Genomic DNA, 22973 nt, shown 5'->3' with positions numbered 1-22973 from the left:
GGGCTTGATGCCTGCTCTCAGGGTGCGGTCCAGTTGGGCTTGTGTGGCAGGGTGGGGCCCGATTAGCCTGCTGCACCAGGAATGACATGCCCTTGAACCCATGGCATGACAGGGGTACGACGGGTCCAGAGCCAGGCCCGATACCCAGGGCTTGGCACATCCAGGGTCACCAGCCAGAGGTGTTCCCTGGGACCAAAGTGACCCTGGGGGGCTTCCCTCACAGCCCACTCACCCCCAGGGGGCCCACACTCAGGCCCCCCCCTTCGGCGCCAGGCCCGGGGAACTTGCTGGAATGGCCGTGGGTGTGTCTCCCCGCTGTCAGGCCGAGTCCTTCTGTGGACACCTCTCCTCTGTCTGTGCCTCCCTTCCTTCCAGCCCCGCCCCCAGAGTTGCCGCCGCCCCTGCGACCCTGGGCTCCTCCTTTCCACACAGACCTTAAAAATCTCATCTGGTGCTGCCAGTGCCATGTGTCACAAATCCCAGGAGTCTCCAAAGCCCGGGCCAGCCCTAGGGGCTGGTGATGGGGCATTCCGGGCACACGGTGGTGGGCAGGGGAGCAGGCACAGTGAGTCCAGTGAGAGTCCTGTCGCCACGCCGCCCTGTGCCTGGGAAGCGGGTCCCAACGCCCAGATGCGTCGTCTCTGCCGCCTGGGCCTCCCCCACATCTTCCGGGGCAAACACGATGTGGACACGGCCGCCCGAGGGGAGATGCCGTTCCCTGGGTCTCTCCGGCTGGAGCCACATGGCCGCAGAGGCCATCCAGAGTGTGGCTGGGCCTCTGGATGGGTTGTCACGGCCCAGAGTTCGGTGGCCCTGTGAGGCGGGTGCCGTGGGACCCGGTGCACCCCCTCTGAAGCACCTCGGGCCCATGGCGCCGGGCGGGGGGTCTGGGTGAGGCTGGGTCAGAGGCGGCCGTTCTCTCCCTGGGTCTCGGGGACCCGGCAGGCCATGACCCGCGGAGGCACGGGCACGCGGGCTTCATCCTGGGTGTACACAGGAGGACCTACGGGACACTCCGGCCAGGACTGGGCTCCCCAGCCCCCCACCCCCCTCCCGCTCTGTCCACTGCTCTCCCTCTCCCTCAGCGGGGGCTGGTTTGCAGGCCTCTCAGCATCCAGGGCTTTTAGCCTTTCCTCACCTGGGCAAGGTCCTGTCTGAGACCAGCCCTCAGGAATGACCTTTCACAGGCAGGATGTGGATTCCCCAGAACGCCCAGAAGGTGGCCAGCCCCTGGGATCTGTCCAGATTTCTGGATTCTAAGATTCCATGCTTCTGACCTAAGCCTGCCCACACCCCGGCCTCTGGCTCTCTGGTGTGGTCCCAGCGCACCGGCGGGGCGCCCGCCCCTCGCACGCCCAGGGCGGGGCTGGGCAGCTGGGAAGGCCACCGGCTCCGTCGCCACTCTCAGAGGGGTTGGAGTGAGGCCCCTGCGATGGGGGCACGTGGAAGCTCCCCAAGTTCTGGCGCCCCTTCCAGCACGTCTCTGGTCTCTGGGGTCCCTCAGGACACCCTCTGTGCTGCCTCCTTCCTCTTCTTCAGCTGCTTGCAAAGTTCGGGGCTCGCCACGGTCTTTGGGCTTTTGCAGACTGATGCCCATTTCCCAGGCTGCTGCCTCCCCGCCCTGCCCGGCCCCATCACAGAACGTTCTTTGCTTTGCTTTGGGGTTTTTTGGGTTTTTTTTTTCTTTTTCTATTTATCGCCACACCCGTGGCAAGTGGAAGTTTTCAGGCTTCGGGTCAAATTGGAGCTGCAGCTGCGGGCCTACATGAGAGCCACGGCAACACCAGATCCCCAGATCTGAGCCGTTGTCTGCGACCTACACTGCCGCTTGACACCAGATCCTTAACCCGCTGAGCGAGGCCAGGGATGGAACCCACATCCTCATGGACACCAGTCGGGTTCGAGCCACAACAGGAACTCCTGCTTTTTGCTTTTCAAGTCCAGTTTGCCTCACAGCTTCTCGGGCAGCCTGTGTCCTGAGCATAGCCAGGTGGGTGGAGGTGACTGCAGCCCTGGCCAAGTGTCCTCCTGCATGGCCCCTCACCAGCCTGCTTGCTTCCCCATCCCCACGCTAGCCCGGCTGGTCCAGGAAACCCTGGAACAACCTCCTTTGGCCCCTCAATCCCCACTCCCCTTTAGAAAAGTCACTATGCCTCCCTCCTGTTCACCCCGCGCATCTCCAGGCTGCACTGCAGGAGGTCTGAGCACCCCACCCGCCCACCCCCAGGCCCGGAGCACCCTCTGGTGGCAGGTGCCTGTGCCCCAGAGCCTGGAAGGATGACCCAGTGAGCCAGGGAGTGAAGCAGTGGCAGCACACAAAGGCCCAGGAGTTCCCGTCATGGCTCGTTGGAAACGAACCTGACTAGCAATTAGGAGAACATAGCTTCAACCCCTGGCCTCGCTCAGGAGGTTACAGCTCCAGCGTTGCCATGAGCCGTGGTGTAGGTTGCAGACGTGGCTCAGATCTGGTGTTGCTGTGGCCAGTGGCTACAGCTCCGATTCAACTCCTAGCCTGGGAACCTCCATATGCCACAACTGCAGCCCTAAAAAAACAACAAAAAAAATTTGCAAAGGCCCAGATTTTCCAGCACGGAGACTGAGTGGCAGTGCTGGCAACCAAGCCCTGTCACATGTTCATTCCTCAAGGCTTCCTTCTGGAGCCCTTCCCTGAACCCAGAGAGTTGGAAGATGGGTACAGGCCTGGGGCGCGCGGGGCGGGGGGGAAATCTTGGTAGGAGCCGTGAAGCGGCGACATCCCCACCAAAGGTGTGTGTAAACCCTACTCCTGCTACCTGGGGAACTTTCTCCTGGCACAGAATTCTGAGGTTTGAATGACATGCACTTAGAATTACTGGGCGTGCACATTGGACGCTGGGCGGCCCCAGGTCTGGACAAGGCATCAGCATGGTGCGGCCACATGAGGCAGCAGGGCCGGAGCCTGGAGCCGCCGCTTCACATCCACAGAGGATGAGGGTGCCGAGCTGGAGCGGTGGACGGGGTGCAGATGGGGCAGCTGTCGCTCTCTGGCATTCTGGTTGTATCCTACCAGAGGAGGGACGCCCACCAGCGCCGGTGTCAGCTGCCATCTGCCTGTGCAGTTGCAGCGGGCCCAGGGCGGAGCGTCGGGAGGCGGCGGAACATGTCCCTGTCCCTGGTGCTTGCGGGGCCCGGGCTGGCACGGGCCGGAATGCATGGGTCAGGGCGCCACCCGCTTCCTGGGTCTGCTCCACCGGGGCCCTGGACCCCCACGGGCTCCCGCAGTCTCCAGTCCCCCCCATCGTTCGCCCTCTGGTGGCCGGAGTGTGCAGTGCACCTGCGCAAGCTCTAGGCTGCTGCCGGTTTAGGCCGGTTTCATCCTTTTCCTGCCAATGCCTTTTTTTTTTTTTTTTTTTTTGTCTTTTTTTTAGGACCGCACCCCGGGGCATATGGAAGTTCCCAGGGCAGGGGTCGAATCAGTCCCCGGGCCCTCCCTTCCCTCCGGTCGAGGGTCCTGGGTGAGTGTGTCTGGCACACAGAGGGTCTTTACCAGCCGACCCCACCCACTAAGATGCCGGAGGCCCTGGGCCCCTGGGGGCTGATGGCTGCGCTGTTTCTGGAATTGCGGGGTGGGGGTGTGTCTGCCCCAGATCCTCTAGTTCTGGGTGGGCAGAGAAGTCCCCTCCTCCACTGGGTCCCCAGCCCTCTGGCTGCTTCCCGGGGGACCAGAGGAGCTGGCCGTGTTTCCTCCGTTGCCCGGGCTGGCGGGACGCCCAGGCCTGCAGCGCCACTGACGCACAGCGTGGCTCCCGGCCCTGTCACGTGACACCCACACCAAACACAGAAGATGCCTGCACACAGCACACACGGGCACCCGCACACGCTCCCTCAGCTGCCCTGTGTGCCAGGAGGCCCCCCTCGGCATGGGTGACCTCTGGGCTACCCAGGGAAGTGAGGCACCCCCCACCCCCACCCATGACAGAGGGGCAGGTGGACTGGGCCGGGGGCTCTTGTCCCTGGTTGAACAGCAGGTCCAACACGACAGCTTTCCCAAGGGGGCCACTGTGCAGGCCTGTGCCCATGGACCTCCCACAGGTATGGTCGTGCCCAGGACACTCTGGGGTCAGGGAGGGGCGATGGGGTGGGACCTGGGCCTTCACTGCCGGTGCCGGGAGGCCCAGGGCGGTTCTACTTCGCAGACAGGTGGGCAGACCTGCAGGCAGGATGTCAAAGGCAGGGACAGTGATGATTAACTGGGCGTCTTAGAATGAGGTGGCGCGAGAGCCCTAGAATGTCAGCCACGGGCCTGGCGAGGCCCAGAGTGTCTGGGCCTCCCTGGGGTGCCCCGGGGTGAGGCGCCCAGGGGACAGGACGGCGGTGCAGCACAGGTCTGGGCTCGGGCCCCAAGGGAAGGAGCAGACGGTGGGGGATTCGAACAGGGCCTGCCGGTCTGGCGCCAGCACGGTGCTGTGGTTATGTAAGAAGTTAACATTTGGGGAAGATGAGGTCAATGAATCTGGAGACTCTGTATTATTTTTGAAAATTCTCTGTAAGTGTGAAGTGGTTTGAAAGTGAAACGTTAAAAATGTTTCAGAAACAGCAGGAGTGGGCCTGGCAGGAGCGGAGAGATGTGGGGGTTCCCGAAGGAGGCTGGGTGGGGGGCCCCGCCTACGGGTCAGAGGAGGGAGGATGAACGGGGTTGGGTGGGGGGTGAGGGTCTCACGGCACAAACATCTCAGGTGGATCAAAACTCAGACTGGAAGGCTTACAGGTGCAGGTCTCAAGGAGAAATGGGAGAACATTTTGGTTAGCAGACAAGGTTTTCAGTAACCCACCAATGCCTTTGAGAGCAGCAACGGTGAAAAGCGCGCCTCTTATCATGATACAGGCACCACAAAGAGAAGAAAAGAAACGGCAGACGGAAAGAAGACACCTCTTTTTTTTTTTTCTTTTTTAGGGCCGCACCTGCAGCATATGGAGGTTCCCAGGCTAAGGGTCGAATCAGAGCTACAGCTGCCGGCCTGCACCACAGCCGCAGCAACTCGGGATCCAAGCCGTATCTGTGACCTACACCACAGCTCACGGCAGTGCCGGATCCTCAACCCACTGAGCGAGGACAGGGATGGAACCCACATCCTCATGGATCCTAGTAGGATTCTTAACCCGCTGAGCCACAACAGGAACTCCAGAAAATACCTTGAATAATTCATTTCCACTCATCAGGATGGAAGATTTAGAAGGCCCAGAAAGGGGTTCCCTCTGTGGCTCAGTGGTAATGAACCCAACGAGCACCCATGAGGACACGGGTTCCATCCCCGGCCCTGCTCAGTGGGTTAAGGATCCCGTGTTGCCGTGAGCTGTGGCGTAGGTGGCAGACGCAGCTTGGAACTGGTGTTGCTGTGGCTGTGGTGTAGGCCGCAGCCGTAGCTTCGATTCCCCCCCCAGGCTGGGAACCCCCATATGCAGGGTACAGCCCTAAAAGGACCAAAAAAAAGCCGAGACCTTGCAGTGCAGAGGAACCCAGGCGAATGATTCTGCCTCGGGCTTCTGCAGGAAGACAGGGCCCAGCCCGGCCCCTGGGGACCCGGCAGACCCCATGTCCTGCAGGGAGCTGTCAGTGGCCCCGCAGGGGGCTTTGTCCCCGTGCAGGGAGGCCATGGAGACAGGCTTCTGTCTTCTTCAGGGTGTTGCTTCTGCTGTCACGGCCGCTGCCTGGCCCCGAAGGCGAGTCAGCCTCCAGCCACAGCCGCACACCCGCAGAGGAACCGAGCAAGGAGGCGGCCGGGAGGGAGCCTGGAGCCTGTCTGGGAAGCCCATATTCTAGAACAGCCCAGGAGCCCAGTGTCAGCAGTGAGACCCAGGCCGGACACCGGGGCACATGTGTGGTTGTGTCTGCGTGCGTATTTGTGTGGTTCTCCGCATATGTGTGTGCGTGTCTGTGGGGGGTGTGTGTTCCCCATCTCAGATCTAGCTGCTCGCCGATCTGAAACCTGGAAGCCGTGGGTGGCCCAAAGGGCAGTTGCTTCCATCAGAGCCCGGCAGTCGGTGGACGGCGGATGCAGCGTCCCCCCAAACCGCCTCCAAAGACTCTGCTGGGCCACGAGAACTTTTTAAGAGGAAAAAGGGACGCGACCTCGGGGGACCACGGAGACAGGGGTCAGGGTCCGGCCATCCCCACCAGGCTGGTCACTCCTCGTGCTCTTGCTTCAGATGCTGTCTGTTCACGCAGTTGTTCGGAGCTTCTCGAAGGGGAGGCGGGGCAGGGACCGTCCTTAATTACGAATATGCTTCGTTTCCACTTTGAGTCACACTAGGAACCAGCAGGCCAGGCAAGGTCTTGCGTGATCAAAAGATTTGAAAGCCCTGCCAGGACCAGAGACGGGTGGAGCCTTGGGGCGCCTGGTGTAAGGTTAGTGACCGGACCAAAGCCCTCCTGGAGAGAGCCCTTTCCTGCCAAAGCCTGCCCGCACGTGTGTATGTGGGTGTGTGTGCGTGCATGTGTGTGTGTGTGTGTGTGTGTGTGCGCGCGTGTGTGTGTGTGTGTGTGTGTGTGTGTGTGTGTGTGTGTAGGGAAGCCCTCTCCAGGGGAGGGCTCAGAGGCAGGTCCCCCCTCAGGCCCCCCGCTGCTCTGGTGGGCAGAGTTGGGCATTGGGGACCTGGGTCCTCGGCTGATTGTGCCTCTACCTCGGGGTGGGGGGTGCAAAGCAGGTGCCCAGACTCCCCCCACCCCTCCTGCTACGTGCTCACTGTCCAGAGAGGAGGTGGCCTCCAGAGGCTTCGTGGGGAGGGGTCTCGTGACCTCCCTCTGTCTACGTTTCACTCAGTCCTGCCAGTGCCACCCCTGTGAGCTGCCCCAGCTGCCCCGGGAGCAGGCGTGCCCAGGGAGAGGGGGGCTTCTGGGTGGGCAACCAGCCCTGCTTGCCCTACGTGTGCCCGAGGTGCTCCTGTCCACACCCGCCACCTCCCTCGTATCGGTGGTCCTAGAAACACCCAGCAGGGGGCCTGATCTGGAAAAGCCAGACCCTCATCTGGTGTCAGGTGCTACCAAGGACACCTGTGTGACGCACGCGCGCCACCCACGTGCCTGAGGAGTGGCGCTCCGACCTGGGGAGCGCGTGCCTGGTTTTGGGACGGGTCCGTCTAGTTCTGTGGGGATGGACAGTTCTGTATTTGGTGGCTGGTTAGACACAAGGTTGGTGGCAGAACCCAGCTCCTCTGAGACACGTAACTGAGAACCAGAAACGTAACGGAGAAAAGCGAGGTACCGCGTCAGCGATGGCCATTCCTAGTCTTGAAATGACAGAGCTACGATCTTTGGAATCGCTGAAACAAACTCTTTTTTTTTTTTTTTTTTTTTTTTGTCTTTTTGCCATTTCTTGGGCCGCTCCCGCGGCATATGGAGATTCCCAGGCTAGGGGTCCAGTTGGAGCTGTAGCCGCCGGCCTACGCCAGAGCCACAGCAACATCAGATCTGAGCCGCGTCTGCAACCTCCACCACAGCTCACGGCCACACCGGATCCTTAACCCACTGAGCAAGGCCAGGGTTCGAACCCGCAACCTCATGGTTCCTAGTCGGATTTTTTAACCACTGAGCCACGACGGGAACTCCAACAAACTCTTGACAATTTGGTAAAACTACTTGCCCCTTGTGACGAATAGTTTCGGAACTCGGCTTTCAGGTCAGGAGCCTTTTGCCAGCCTGCTTTCTGTCCCCAGAGCAAGGACAGGTGTTGAACCCGAGATTTTGATTCCCACAAATCGTATCGGAGCCGTTTACTGGCGGTCTCACTCAGCATGTCTGAGACGCCGCCCAGGACTTCCTCTGTAGCGTTAAGGAAGAATCAGCAATACGGGGACGAGGTCGCATTTCCACAAACCCACGTGCCTGGCCAGCGGGTACCGGTGACCAGGTCTCCAGGCCTGAGCGCCTGTGTCCGTGGACATTGCTGTTGTCTTGGAGGTGACTGATGCGGGGGCGGGGGGAGCTCAGTGGTCCTGGGTCCTCGCGGGGTGGACCTCTGGCTGGGCTCCGGACCACGGCAAGAGGCCGCAGCAAGAGCTGCTCTCCGGGTCCTGGGGACCCACCACTTGGCGAATAGCAGAGCTTGGGGAAACGTCTTTCTGAGGAGACGTGGGGATGATGGGACATTCCTTGCTAGGCGTGTCCTGCCTGCGATGTCCTTCGGGCTGGGCTGCCTCTGAGCAGGGGCCCCCTGGGGTCCCTCCTCCAAGGGGGTTCTCACCTGCTCCACCCCAGGTGCCCCCTATGCACAGATGGGCCTCCCCGCATCATCACACACACCCCTCCCTGGCCTCAAGGACCAACCGTGAGGTCAGAAGAAAGGAGGCTGGCCCCCCAGGCGGGGTGGGGCCTGTGCAGGCTCGCCGGAGGCCAGCAGGGTCTCTGTGGGGTCTTCGGGCCTCTCTGGCAGAGAAGCAGCCCCTCCCCCATACACACCCGTGCCCAGCCCCTCCCACCCTGGTGGCCTGTGTGGTGTCATGGCCCATTCCAAGCCCAGGGCCCTTCTGGGGCTGGGGAGCCCCAGGAAGCTGGGGTGCTGAGGGAGAAGGTTCTGGATTCCAGGCCTCAGAGGCCCTGCCCCGCTCCCAGGCCCATCCTGGTGGGGACAGCCCCGCCTTGGTCAGGCCCCCAGGGGATGGCTGCCCCAACGTTCAGGGGCTGGGGCCCAGCTCAGGGAGGCGGAGGATGGCGGGCGGAGTTTGGTCCACGCGGCCCCATGGCTTCTGCGAGCAGGATTGGGCTGGAGGCTCAGGGAGCTCGCGGAGCAGTAAGGGTCCCGGGCCAGGAGGGGAGCCCCCGCCTCACTGTGCGGATCTGGGCCCGGGCGGCACCCCTGCTCCCAGCCTCCCACCATCAGCGTTCGCCTGCCGAGCAAGAACCAGGCTGAATCAAAGTCTCCCTTTGCGCGGCTGGCAGAGGCCCCCGCCTCCCCCGAAGCACAGCCTGCAGAGAACAGGAGAATGTGGAAGGGGTTTATTTTCCGCAGAGGATGCTGGCGCACAGGTAGCCAGACCCAGGCCAGGCGGGCTGTGGCTCTGCCCTCCTAGTGGCCGGTCCAGCCAGGGCCCGGTGGCCTCTGCTTCTCGGTCGGGTGGTTGATTGATGGTTTTTGCAAATGTGCAGGCTCGCTGGGTGCCGGCGGCTGGGCTGGTCGGGTGGGTGGGCTGCGGGGGCCCAGGGGTGGCAGTGGGCCTGGGGGGAGGTCCTGCGCACACATGCATCTGAGTGTGTGCGTGTGTGCGCACCTGCGTGTGCAAGAGCCTGCTGAGCTGGGCCCGCGGTACTGCCCCCTGGGACCAGGCTCGGGAACAGGGCCCCTGCCCCTCTGAGTCTTCGTCACGGGGGTCCTCACTGCAGGGCCCAGAGGAGGGTGGGGCCCAGGCTGAACAGGAGCCCCCCAGCCAGGGCCCAGAGGCTGCGCCCCGCCGGGGCCACGGCGGTGTTGCACAGGTCATTTTGGCAGCAGGTCACATCCTGCACTTCAGACTTGGGGTTTGTCGTGGCTGCCAGCTCCTGCATCATCTGGGTAGCCGCCTGGCAGGAAGGGGCACAGCTCATGAAGTAGGTCTCCCGCTTCCCTGTGGGAACCAGAGAAGGTGCCTGGAGGCGGGGCCTCGGACCGCACTCCCCTCCCCAGCTGTGCTGGCCCTCCCTTCCCAAGCTGGGAGCCTGTCCGGTCCCACCAAGCCCCTGACCCCCGCCCTAGGAGGTTTCTAGGAGCTGGCCCCTCTCTGAACAGATGGGGACACCGAGGCAGGCCAGGAAGGGGCACAGGTCTACCCCCCCGCCCCGGCTGGCACGGACCTTGGCCCTGCTGCTTTCACACTCCTTCCAGAGGCACAGGGAGCCTCAGAGCAGAGACCCTTCAACCCACGCCCACGCTCTGGGCGCTGGAAACTCACCACTGGCCGTGGCCACGGTCATCTTGCTCTTAAAGCAGATCGAAGAGTCCCAGTTGCACTGGGTGGTCTGACAATGTCTGATGTCGTCGATGCCGGAACAGATGTAGCACGACAGGCTCCAGGCTAGGCCGGAAAGGGACACAGGCCCAAGGGACACAGAGGGTGGGAAGAGTTCTGACCCCTACTCACCAGGACCACGGCTGCATGGGCGATGGCCGCTGGGCCCCTCAGAAGGGTGGCCCCTTCCCACCCTCTCAGGTCCTGGAGGGCAGACCGCCCCCCCTCCCCGCCACGCGCTCACACTCACAGGGGAACTGCCGCCCGTGGCCCCCCAGGCAGGTCCCTCCGCTGCCCTGGCACTCACCAAGCTCTGAGCAGAGCAGCACGACCAGCAAGACGAGCCAGGGGCCTTTCATGGCTCCTGGAGACAGCGCGGGTCCGTGGGCCCCTGTGTCGTACCCGGCTCAGGCTCCTGCCTCCCCTCTCCAAACCCTGGCCTTCCCTGGCTGACCCTCTGCACCCGCTCACCACCAGCTTCAGACTCCTTTCAGAGAGCCAGCGTCTGAAGCCACTTCCCAAGGGGCCGCTATTATGTCCCCCAGGGGCCCTGAGCCCCACCCAGAGGCTTGCGGGGCTGGGCTGGCCTGTCCTGCCTCCACCCTCATTCACTGGTCAGCCCACACCCAGGACCTTGAGTTCCAGACCTGCAGGGTGAGTGTCGCCAAGCCCTGGGTGGGAAGGAGCGATTGGCAGAAATCCAGCCTCTTTCTTCCTTAGGCACCCTGGAGGGGGGGAAAGCCGGGACGGAGCTCCCTGCTCTCTCCTGCCCCCCTCCTTCTCTGCCCACCCCCCCCCCCCGCCCCACACGCGGATGCCAGGCCTCTCTGCCTCCCCGCATCGCTGTCCCCTGCTGGCTAATCCTTGTCCTCAGCCTCCCTGGGCGCTTCCTGTCTTCCCAGCGAAGCCCGTGGTTGGCACACACCCGGTGACGGATTTGGATCAAGAGCATCCTGCACTTGCTGTGAATAAAGTGGGCCTGTGACGATGCCGCCCAGGGCTGCCCCAGGCCCACGCAGGAGGCCGTGCTTGTCCGCCCATCTCCTAGGAGGTGGGGCACCCTCAGAGCCGGTGAGGGGGGAGGCACACAGGCTCCGTTTCCAGAACTCTCTCTGGGGCAGACCTGCCTGTCCTTCCTGCCGCTGAAATGTTGGAAGCCGAGGCAGAGCCTCGGAAGGAAGATGTATGTTATACCCCAGGTCCCGGGAGGTGGGGGGCGGCGGTTACTGTGTGCCTGGGGGCCGCAGAGACACACCACCAGCCAGCTTGTGGGAACAGGCGGGGAGCAGAGAGGGGGGACCCATGGGCAGGGCCTCCCCGGGTCCGGGGTGTGCCCGGAGATCTCACTGGGTTGTTCCAGAGCAAGCAGGGAAAGCAGGATGTGGAGGCCGGGGCTGGCCTGGCGATGGCGCATCGACGCGTTGAGCTGTGAGCTCAGGTTCGGACAGGGAGCCGGGTGGCAGGCTCTGGACCAAGAACTCAGCATGGAGCGTGTTGGTTTCTCTGGAGGCGTCGCCGGACGTGCAGCCCTGGACACGCTCAGGTGCCAGGCGCCCGGCACAGGGATGTGACCTACGGACATCATATGGAAGGAAGAGCACAGCAACATCCACGCCTCACACAGACACCAAAGGAAAGAAACGGGAAAAAAGATCTCTTTTTTTCCCTTGTGATGCGAACTCAGGATTGACGCTCTTAACGTTGGTTGATAACCCCCAGGAGTGAGAATTCTCTTTCTCGTGTTGTCGGTTACATGCCCAGCCCTTCTTTAACTTACCCCTGAAAGTTGGCACCTTTGAACGAGGGTCATTCAATCCCCTCCCCTCCCCTCCCGTAACGAGAAACCTGTTCTCTTTGTCTCTGAGTTTGGTTGGTTTTGAAGCATAATTGACCTATGACTCGGGATGAGTTCCTGTTACATGGCGTGGTGATGTGCCTGCCGTTGGCATGTGTCCCCAGATGACCGTCACAGCACGTCTGGCTGCCACCCGTCACTGTGCACGGGCGACGTGTAATTACGACTCTCCTTCGCCCGGGCTGAACGCTTCGTCCCTGCGACTCTCAGCTCGTGACTGGAAGCTTGTGCCTCGATCGACTTCTCTCCCTCCCCTGGGGCCACCCCCTGTCTGTTCGGCGTGTCTGTGACTCAGTGTCTGTTTCATTAAATGTGATCGAGGTCAGGGATCAACCCCACGTCCTCATGGATGCCAGCCAGGCTCTTCCCTCCCTGAGCCACAACGGGAACGCCCCCCAGACTGGTTGTCTTTTGATGTTGAGTTGTTTTTTGATGTTGAGTTCTTTGTGTATTTTGGCCACTAACCCCTTTGGGGATATATCGTTTGCAAACATCTTCCCCGTTCGGCAGGTGGCCTTGTCGTTTCTGTTGACGGTTTCCGTCGCTATGCAAAAGGTTTGTAGTTTGATTTCATCCCCTTTATTTTTACTTCCGTCTCCCTTGCTTGATGAGATGTGTCCAAAATAATATTGCGAAGCCCTGTGTCAGAGCGGGTACTGACTGTGTTTTGTCCGGAAGCTCCACGGTGTTAAATTTCCCTACTATCGCTGTGTTAATGTTAGTTTCTCCTTTTGTGTCTGTTAATATTTGCTTTATGTTTCTAGGTGCTCCTCTGATGGGTACGTGTATTTACTGCTGTGATATCTTCTTGGGTTGATCCCTTTAGCAAAATGGAGGGTTTTGTTGTTTTTTGTTTTGTTTTGTTTTGTTTTGTCTTTTGTCTTTATCTTTTAGGGCTGCACCTGCAGCATATGGAGGTTCCCAGGCCAGGGGTCCGATCAGAGCTACAGCTGCCGGCCTACGCCACAGCCACAGCAAGGCGGGATCTGAACCACATCTGCGACCCACACCACAGCTCACGGCAATGCCAGACCCTTAACCCACTGAGCGAGGCCAGGGATCGCACCTGCATCCTCATGGATGCTAGTCGGCTTCGTGAACCCCTGAGCCGCAGCGGGAACTCCGAAGTGAAGGATTTTTAACCCGCTTCTCCTCTGTCTCTGCCTCTGTCTCATCTTTCTTTTCCTTTCTCTTCCCTCCCTCCCTCTCTCTCCACCTCCGTCCTCTCTAAGTCCGAGGGAAAGATAGGATCCAAAGCCATCCGTCACCAGGAGTGAAAACGAGTCTGGGTGCCAAGAAGAAGATGGAGAGCCACGGGACACCCAAGGACACGTGCATTCAGGGCCGCGCCACACGTCAGGGCCAGCACGGACCAGCCGCCGTCAAGGCCGAGGCCACGACTGAGGGCAGGCTGGAGCTAAAGCTGAGGCCCGTCGAGCCAAATGCCTGGCTGGCCGGGCAGACCTCCGGGTGCTGTGCCGTCATGACAGGCCCCCAGAACAGTTTGGGGCCACCGTGCGGATCAGGCCTGTTGCTGCCGTGGCCCATAGCTTTTCCCCTTGGTCACCCGTCACGGTGCACTGCAGGCCATCAACGCAGGGCGGGACCAGAGACGTGGCCGTGGGTGTGCATGTGTATTTGTGTGTTTCATGAATTGTTTATTGTGATGAAATAGACACTTTATAAAATCGGTGATTTTAACCGTTTTAAATGTTCTGTTCTGTGGCAGCAAACGTAGAGACATGTTCTGCACAGCTGCCACCGCCGTCCGGCCCCAGAACCTCTCCTGCTTCCCACGTGGAAACGCTGTACTCGGGAAGCCCAGGTTCCCCGCCTCCCCCTCAGCCTCTGGAAAGCGCTGCTCTGTGCTCTGCCTCTGGATCTGGCCCCTCTAGGGCCTCGTTTGTGGAACCGTGTAACGTGTTTCCTCTTTGGCTTATTTCCAGGAGCGTGTCTGCGAGATCTGGATTCTGCCATCCTGCACCGTGTGTCAGCATGTCCTTTCTTTTCCTTCTTTCTTTCTTTTTTACTCAATGAATTTTATTACATTTATAGGTGCACACCAATCATCGCAAGCCAATGTTATAGGATTTCTATCCCACAACCCCAGTTCATCCACCCACCCCCAAACTGTCTCCTTTGGAAGCCATGAGTTTTTCAAAGTCTGTAAGTCAGTTTCTGTTCTGCAAACAAGTTCATTCCGTCCTCTTTTCAGGTTCCACCTGTCAGTGAAAGCTTTGATGTTGGTGTCTCACTGTCTGACTGACTCCACTTAGCAAGATAATCTCTGGGTCCATCCGTGTTGCTGCAAATGCCACACTTTCGTTCCTTTTTATGGCTGAGTCACATTCCATGGTGTGTATGGACCACCTCTTCTGGGTCCACTCCTCTGTCGATGGGCACTGAGGTGGTTTCCATGTCTGGGCCATTGCAAATAGTGCTGCAGTGAACATCGGAGTGCGTGTGTCTTTGCGAGTCGTGGTTTTCTCTGGGTAGATGCCCAGGAGTGGGACTGCTGGATTGAATGGCCATTCTGTTTTGAGTTTTCGGAGGACTCTCCATACTGTTTCCCACAGTGGTTGCACCAATTTACAGTCCCCCCAGCAGTGTCCTGGGGTTCCCTTTTCTCCACACCCTCTGCAGCACTTACTGGTCGGAGACTTTTGGATGATGGCCGTTCTGGCTGGTGTAAGGTGGTACCTCAGCGTGGTTTTGATGTGCATTTCTCTAAGAATGAGTGACGTGGAAGATCTTTTCATGGGTTTCTCGGCCATCTTATGTCTTCTTTGGAGAAGTGTCTGTTTAGATCTTCTGCCCATTTTTGGATGGGGTTGTTTGTTTTTTTTTTTTGGTATTGAGCTGTCTGTGGGAGGTGTTTATAAATTTTGGAGATTAATCCCTGGTCAGTTGATTCACTTGCAAAGATTTTCTCCCCTTCTGTGGGTTGTCTTTTCGTTTTGTTTAGGGTTTCCTTTGCTGTGCAGAAACTTTTAAGTTTAATTAGGTCCCATTTGTTTATTTTTTTTTTTAATCGTCATTATTCTAGGAGGTGGATCTGAGAAGATATTGCTGTGGTTTATGTCGGAGAGGGTTTAGCCTGTGTTTCCTCTAGGAGTTTTATAGTATCTGGTCTTATATCCAGGTCTTGAATCCATTTTTGAGTTTACTTTTGTGTATGGTGTTAGGGAGTATTCTAATTTCATTCTTTTACAAGTGGCTGTCCAGTTTTCCCAGCACCACTTATTGAACAAGCTGTCCTTTCTCCATCGTATATTCTTGACTCCTTTGTCATAGATGAGTTGGCTGTAGGTGCATGGGTTTACTTCTGGACTTTCTATCCTGTTCCAGTGATCTATATTTCTTTGTGCCAGTACTATATGGTTTTGATGACTGTAGCTTTGTCGTATAGTCTGAAGACAGGAAGCCTGATTCTGCCAGCTCCATTTTTCTTTCTCAGGATGGCTTTGGTTATTCTGGGTATTTTGATCTTCCAAACAAACTTTAAAATATTTTGCTCAAGTTCTGTGAAAAATGTCCTTAATAATTTGATAGGGATTGATTGCATTGAATCTGTAGATTTCCTCAGGTAGTATAGCCTTTTTGATAACATTGATTCTTCCAATCCAAGAACATGGTATGTTTTTCCATCTGTTTGTGTCATCTTGGATTTCTTTCATCCACGTCTTATAGTTTTCAGAGTACAGGTCTTTTGCCTCTTTAGGTAGGTTTATTCCTGGGTATTTTATTCTTTTTGATGTGATGGTAAATGGGATTGTTTCCCTAACTTCTCTTTCTGCTCTTTCATTGTTAGTGTATAGAAATGCAGTCAATTTCTGTGTATTGATTTTGTATCCTGCGACTTTGTCAAATTCGTGGATGAGCTCTAACAGTTTTCTGGTAGCGTCTTTAGGATTCTCTAGGTATAGTATCATGTCATCTGCAAACAGTGATAGTTTTACTTCTTCCTTTCCAATTTGGATGCCTTTTTTTTTTTTTTTTTTTTTTTTGTTGTTGTTGTTGTTGTTGTTGTTGTTGTTGCTATTTCTTGGGCCGCTCCCGCGGCATATGGAGGTTCCCAGGCTAGGGGTTGAATTGGAGCTGTAGCCACCGGCCTACGCCAGAGCCACAGCAACTCGGGATCCGAGCCGCGTCTGCAACCTACACCACAGCTCACGGCAACGCTGGATCGTTAACCCACTGAGCATAGGGCAGGGATCGAACCCGCAACCTCATGGTTCCTAGTCGGATTCGTTAACCACTGCGCCACGATGGGAACTCCTGGATGCCTTTTATTTCTTTTTCTTCTCTGATTGCCGTGGCTAGGACTTCCAACATGATGTTGAATAGTAGTGGCGAGAGGGAGCCTTGTCTTTCTTTCTTAAGCTGAATAATATTTTGTGGAGTGGATGGATCACGTTGTGTTTATTTATTCATGGATTCAGAGACAAATTGATATGATATCATTTCACGACCCAAAGCAGTCTACAGACTCAGTGCAAAAATCCTATCAAATCCCAACAGACCTTTGTCTCCACTTTTGAGTTACGTTGAATAATGTTACAGGGAACACGTACAAATACTTGTTTGAGACCCTTCTTTCCTTTGGGTATATACCCAGAAGGGGAATTCTGGATCATATGGTAATGCTAGGTTTGATTTTTTGAGGAACTAGCATAGCGTTTTTCACAGTAGCTGAACCAGTTTACATTCCCACCCGCAGGACATGAGTGTTCTGGTTCCTCCACATCCTTGTTAATGCGTGCTAAATTATTATCACTTTTTTCTTACATTTTTGATTTCATCCACAGCACGTGGAAGTCCCCAGGCCAGGGATCGGACTAGTGCCCCAGCAATGGACAGAGCCCAGCAGTGACAACACTGGGTCACAGAGGACCGCCTCATTTTGTTTGGACGCAGTCGCCCTAATCAGTGTGAGGTGCCATCTCACTGGCATGTTTGTTTGCATGTCCCCAGTGACTAGCGATGTCAAGCATCTTTTCAAGTGTCTCTGGCCACTTCTTTCTTCTTTGAAGACATTTATTCAAGCCCTTTGCTTATTTTCTTTTTCTTTTTATGGCCACACCTGGGGCATATGGAAGTTCTCAGGTTCGGGGGCAATTGCAGTGGCAGCTGTGGCCCATGCCGCAGCCACAGCCTTACCAGATCCAAGCTGCATCTGTGAACTACCTGAAGCTTGAGGCAATGCCAGATCCTTAACCCACTGAGAAGTGCCGGGGATCAAACCCACATCCTCAGAGAGATAACATCAGGTTCTGAACATGCTGAGCCACAACAGGAATTCCCCTTTGCGCATTTTCATGTCAGGTTATTTTGTTGTTGTTGCTGAGCTATAGATCTTTATATAGTATGGATTTTAGCACCTTCTCAAGTATTTGACTTGCAAATATTTTCTCTGTTACACAGAATGTCTTTTCACTCTGTTGATTGTGTCCTTTCATGTATAAATGTTCTAAAATTTTGATGTCGTCAGATTTATCTAGTTTTAATTTGGTTGCCTGTGATTTTGGTGTCATAGCCAAGAAATCATTGCTAAAGGCAATGTCATTAAGCCGTTCCCCTGTGTTTTCAGAGTTTGCGCCTTAAGTCTTTGATCCACATTGAGTTTAATTTTTGCATGTGGATATAGCCAGTTTGTGAAAGAGACTGTCTTTTGTCTGTTGAATGATCTTGGCAGCCTTGCTGAAAGTCACTTGACCGCATACGCAAGGATTTTTCTTCTTGGCTCTCTATTTCACCCCATTGGTCTACAGTCTGTCTTTCTGCCAGTACCACACTCGATTGATTTCTGCAGCTCTGTAATAAGTTTTGCAATCAGAAAATGTGAGACCTTCAGCTTTGCTTTTCTTTTTCAATACTGTTTTGGCTCTTCAGGGGTCAGGTTTTTCTTATACCTCCTAAAAACATGACTGGGAATTTGACAGTGTATGGATTAAATCTGTAGATCCGTTTAGTATATTGATAACATAACAGTATTAAGTCTTCACTTCATGAATGGGATATTCTTCCATTTATTTGTGTCTTCTTTAATTTCCTTCAGGAGCGTTTTACAGTTTTCAGCATACAAGTCTTTTGCTTCCTTGGTTACATTTATTCTTAAGGATTTTATTCTTTTCGATGCTCTTGTAAACAGAATTGTTTCTGTAATTTCCTTTTCTGATTGTTGGTGTGTGGAAACGCAGCTGATTTTTGCATGTTGGTTTTGTATGCTGCAACTTTGCTGGATTTGCTTATCAGTTCTAACAGGCGTGTGTGTGTGTGTGTGTGTGTGTGTGTGTGTGTGTGTGTACGTGCAGTCTTCAGATTAATTTACAAGAGCATATCAACTGTGAAGAAAGATAATTTTACCTGCTCCTTTCCAATTCAGATTCTTTTTTTTCCTTGCTAGTTGCTCTGGCCAGGCCCTCCAGCACTGTGCGAAGTCGAAGCGGCGGAAGCGAGCATGCTCACCTCCATCCTGATCTTAGAGCAAAGGCTTTCAGTCTCTTATCATCGAGTAGGAAGTTAGCTTTGGGTTTTTCCTCTGCGGCCTTTGTCGTGTTGAGGTAGTTTGCTTCTATTCCAAGTTCGTCACGTGTTTTTAAGGCGAAAGGATGAATGTGTGAAGCGCCGTCGCTGCACCAATTGAGATGACCTTGGGTCTTTCCCTTCGTGCGGTTACTGTGGTCTGCTGCACTTAGTGGTCTTCATGTGTTAATTCATTCTCATACCCAAAATAAACCCCACCGATTCGTGGTGTGTACTCGTTTTCCTACGCTGTTGCATTTGGACTGTCACCATGCTGCTGAGATTTCTGCATCGCTGTTCACAGGGAATATTCGTCTGTGACTTTCTCCTAGGGAATATTCGTCTGGAACTTTCTTGTAGGGAATATTCGTCTGTAACTTTCTCGTCTTGTAATGTCTCCACCCGCCTTTGGTATCGGGGTCATGAGGGTGTCACAGGATGAATTTGGAAGGGTCCCTCCTCTTCAATTGTCTGGAAGAGTTGGAGGAAGATGGATGCGCACCCTTTTTGAAATGTGTGGTGGAATTTCCCCAGGGAGGCCATTTGGCCCCGAGCTTTCCTTCGTTAGGAAGTTTTGATTTTCAATTCAGTCTCCTTCCCATTTAGATGTCGGTCAGATTCTCTGTTCCTCGTGATTTAGTCGCAGACGTTGTACTCCTGGGAGACTTTCCGTTACGTGTATGTTCTGAGGATGCAGCTTCAATCCCTGGCCTCACTCAGTGGGTTAAGGATCCGGCACTGCCCCGAGCTGTGGAGTCGGCCACAGATGTAGCTCAGATCTGGTAGTGCTATGGCTGTGGTGTAGGCCAACAGCTGCAGCTCTGATTCGACCCCTAAGTTCCCCTGGGAACTTCCATGTGCAGCAGGTATGGTCCTGATACATATACCCCCTAATGTGTATATTTGGGGATATTCCAAATCTGGAGTCCAAAAATGGGAGCCACCAGCCATGTGTTGTTACTGAGCACATGACATCCGGGTAGTAGAAATTCAGGTGCTTTTTAAGTTAAAAATACCCATTGGAGTTTTATTTATGACAGTTCAAAATAAGGAACATGAAATATCTCATATTTGAAAATATTCATTACATGTTGAAATGATATTTTGGATATATTGGTTTAAATAAAATACATTATTAATATTAACTTCACCTTTCTTACCATTTTTAGTGCACCTACCAGATGGTTTAAAATTGCGGAGTTCCTGTCATGGCTGAGTGGTTAATGAACCCGACCAGTATCCAAGAGGACGTGGGTTCAATCCCTGGCCTTACTCAGTGGGCTAAGGATCTGGCCTTGCCGTGAGCTGTGCTGTAGGTCTTAGATGTGGCTCAGATCTGATGTTGCTGTGGCTGTGGTGTAGGCCGGTGGCTACAGCTCTAATTAGACCCCTAGCCTGGGAACCTCCATATGCCACAGGTGCAGCCCTAAAAAGCAAAAAAAAAAAAAAAAAAATACTCAACTGGGGTTTCTGAATTCTGGGAAGAGTAGGCAGGAAGAAAGAGATAAATATTTCATTTCTGTTTACAGAAATACAGTCTGCTGAATTGTTAATGAGTCATAAATGAAGAGCAAATAGAAAAGCATTCCTTGTTTCTGAAAACAAAATCATACTCATTCTTCGCCCACTCCGTCCCGTGTCATAATTTTTTGCTCTGCTTGCTCTTGGCTTAACAGCTTCATGATGCTGTTGGCTTCTCCACCAGAGCTCTGGAAAGCCCCGCTCAGTCCAGTGGAACCGTCTCAAAGTCCTGTGGGCCATTCTGCAGTTGTCTAATATCAGGCAAAGAAGTCCTGGGACACTTGCCAGACAGGGAAGTAACAGCATGGCAATAATCTCTCTCTTTTTTTTTTTTTTTTTGTCTTTCTAAGGCTACACCCGCAGCATATGGAGGTTCCCAGAGGGGTCGAACCAGAGCTGTAGCCGCCAGCCTACACCAGAGCCATGGCAACGCAGGATCCGAGCGGCATCTGCAACCTACACCACAACTCATGGTGATGCCGGCTCCTTAACCCACGGAGCAAGGCCAGGGATTGAAACCGCAACCTCTTGGTTCCTAGTCGGATTCATTTCCACTGCACCATGACGGGAACTCCTAAATCTCATTGTTTTTGATGTTTCCCCTTCTACGAGGTGAAAGAATCAACGCTTTTGTTTTCCAGGGACTCTCCAGAACACGTCAATGTCTGTTTGAGATCCACGAGAGTTCTTTAGGATTCTATTGGAGAAGGCAACGTTATCAGAAATGTCAAAAGGTTTGAACACTTGATTAAATAGGATCGCAGGTCACTGCGAAACAGTAGTTACCTATTTAGCCAACATGACAATAAAAGGCTCTAAAAGTAAATACAGGAGGTAACACAGCTGTAAAGAAAAAAATCAAACCCCAGCTCTCTTCAAATGGAGGGTCACTGTCTCTTCAATAATCAAGAACAAGACAAAGTCAATACCCAGCACAGGAAATTATTCTGAGGAAACACAGCATTTTTATTTTCTGGGTGGATTACAGATGACTCACGAGCTAAAGAAGGTTGTTTTACAATCTCTTACCAAGACCAGACCAGGAACCAAGAAAAGTTCACTTTTTTAACAGAGAGAAAAATCAAACTCTAGTTTTCCATTACCATACCATTGATATCAAAGTCCTTTTTTTTTTTTCTTTTTCTTTTTTGGGCTGCACCTGCAGCATATGGAAGTTCCCAGGCTAGGGGTTGCAGCTATGCCAGCTCTGAGCCACGTCTGTAACCGACACCGCAGCTCATAGCAACGCCAGATCCTTAACCCCTGAGCGAGGCCAGGGATCAAACCGAATCCTCGTGGACACTAGCTGGGTTCGTTACCGCTGAGCTACAATGGGAACTCCGGTAATATTTTTAAATAAGAAGCCAAAATATATAAAAGCCACCTTATGCTGAGTCATTAACATTTCTGTAGTTTATTACCTAAACATGATCTGGGGATTTAACAAATATCTATCACTCAATTTAGCAGAAGTCTAAAGATACCCGAAACTGCCAAAAAGATTTTGGAAACTTTTTAAAGCAGACATGCTATAAAACATAACAATTATTGAAAAGTCCATTCATACAACTTCCATTTCATTTACATCAACTTAATATGATTGGATTAGTCATGAAAATTTCATAAGGTTTTGGGGGTTTTTTTGTCTTTTTAGGGCCACACCTGCAGCATATGGAGGTTCCAGGCCAGGGGTCGAATCGGAGCTGTAGCCACCGGCCTACACCACCGCTCACGGCAACGCCGGATCCTTAACCCGCTGAGCAAAGCCAGGGATTGAACCTGCGTCCTCATGGATGCTAGTCGGGTTCGCTAACTGCTGAGCCATGAGGGGAACTCTGAAAATTTCACGAGATATTAAACTAAACTAGTCATCACCTCAAGTTATTTTCCTGTGAACCATTTTTACAGCATGTGTACATCAGTACCCCCCAAATCACAGAAAAACAAATTTAAATGTAAAATACATTTGGTTTCTTTTTGTTTTATGGCTGCACTTAATATACATGAGCTAACAGACATCAAGCAATTCATCTTTAGTGCATCTTTCTTGTCCATTTGCTCTTAGATCGAATTTATACTTTTTATAACCTTCAACATCTAGTAGATATAGCGCTAGCTTATTCAACTAATAAATCCAAATAGCATCAAATGTATGCTCATGTTATCTTTAATGCTGACAACTCAGAAGACACCGCTGTTTTCATTAAGTTGACAATATTAAACGGGCTTATTTACCAAAGATTTTCCAAATCACCTGAGCTTGAACAGCTCTTGGGTTAGTTTCTATATTTATGAGAGTTTAAGGAATATTTTACTTGTGTAAGTATTTATGTCTCAGCCATCAGGCTAGAACAAGCTTCTCTATGGGATTTTATAAATTAATTCAATAACATCATCTGGGGGTAAGAAAATACCATGCAGATGCAGCCGAGCGCATACACATACACGCATCAGCATCCAGGACGACAGAGATGGAGTCTTGGCGTTCACCGAAACCCTAGCTGTGAGTCAGGCAGAAGCACACTTCACTGCTTGAGAAAAAGAGTCGGCTCTAGTCTCTGCCCCACTTTCTATAAAAAGAGAAAAATCTGAATTTGTCTCTGGCAAATGAGGCAATTTGAGGTCACCTGGCCCACGCAAGGATGGGTTCTTCCCACCAGCGCTTCGGGAGACTCAAGACTTCCTGTTGCCTGACCCGCAGCCTCACGGGGGCTGTGGACCAAATTCTGGTTGAGGTGCCGAGGGGGTAGCCAGCAGCTGTCTGGGTGTCCCCAGAGCTCACCTACGGGATAACGCCTGCAGTCTGTTTCCTTGACCCTTCTTGGCCCAAGGGGGTGTTTTTAGGGTCCCTGGTCCCTTGAGAGCCCCCGCTGGAGGCAGGCACCCTAAAGGCTGACCGAGAAGACGTCAACGAGCCAGTTTGGGAGATCTTAAGTTTCCCGAGGAAGCCTTGGACGTTCCCAAGCCACCCTTGGTCAAATCAAGGGTTTTTACCGAAGAAGGACTTGCCAACAAGGAAGGGCATGGACAGACGTGGCGCCCTCGTGGCCTCCATGCCGCCAGGGGTGGCCTCCCCGGGAAGTGGGAAGAATGAGGATGTCCCGTGGGGACGAGA

At 54.1% G+C, this 22973-nt stretch overlaps 1 protein-coding gene across 1 annotated transcript; it reads right to left on the bottom strand.

Moving 5' to 3' along the window:
* Positions 1–8956: 8956 nt before the first annotated feature.
* On the bottom strand, positions 8957–10585 carry LOC110260191 (lymphocyte antigen 6H). The gene is made up of 3 exons (XM_021088764.2): positions 10265–10585; positions 9901–10023; positions 8957–9576 (listed from the first exon to the last, which is right to left on the bottom strand). Exons 1-3 carry the CDS (start codon positions 10314–10316, stop codon positions 9347–9349), a joined length of 405 nt encoding a protein of 134 aa, XP_020944423.1. The 5' UTR covers positions 10317–10585; the 3' UTR covers positions 8957–9346.
* Positions 10586–22973: the final 12388 nt, after the last annotated feature.

Source organism: Sus scrofa, chromosome 4 (assembly GCF_054392235.1).
Source record: "Sus scrofa isolate SSC_HxYL_T2T_F1_AM1 chromosome 4, Sscrofa_HxYL_maternal_Yorkshire_Landrace_v2.0, whole genome shotgun sequence".
NCBI classification, from domain to species: Eukaryota; Metazoa; Chordata; class Mammalia; order Artiodactyla; family Suidae; genus Sus; species Sus scrofa.
Note: the sequence above shows the minus strand (reverse complement) of the source record. Positions and strands in the feature narration are given on the sequence as shown.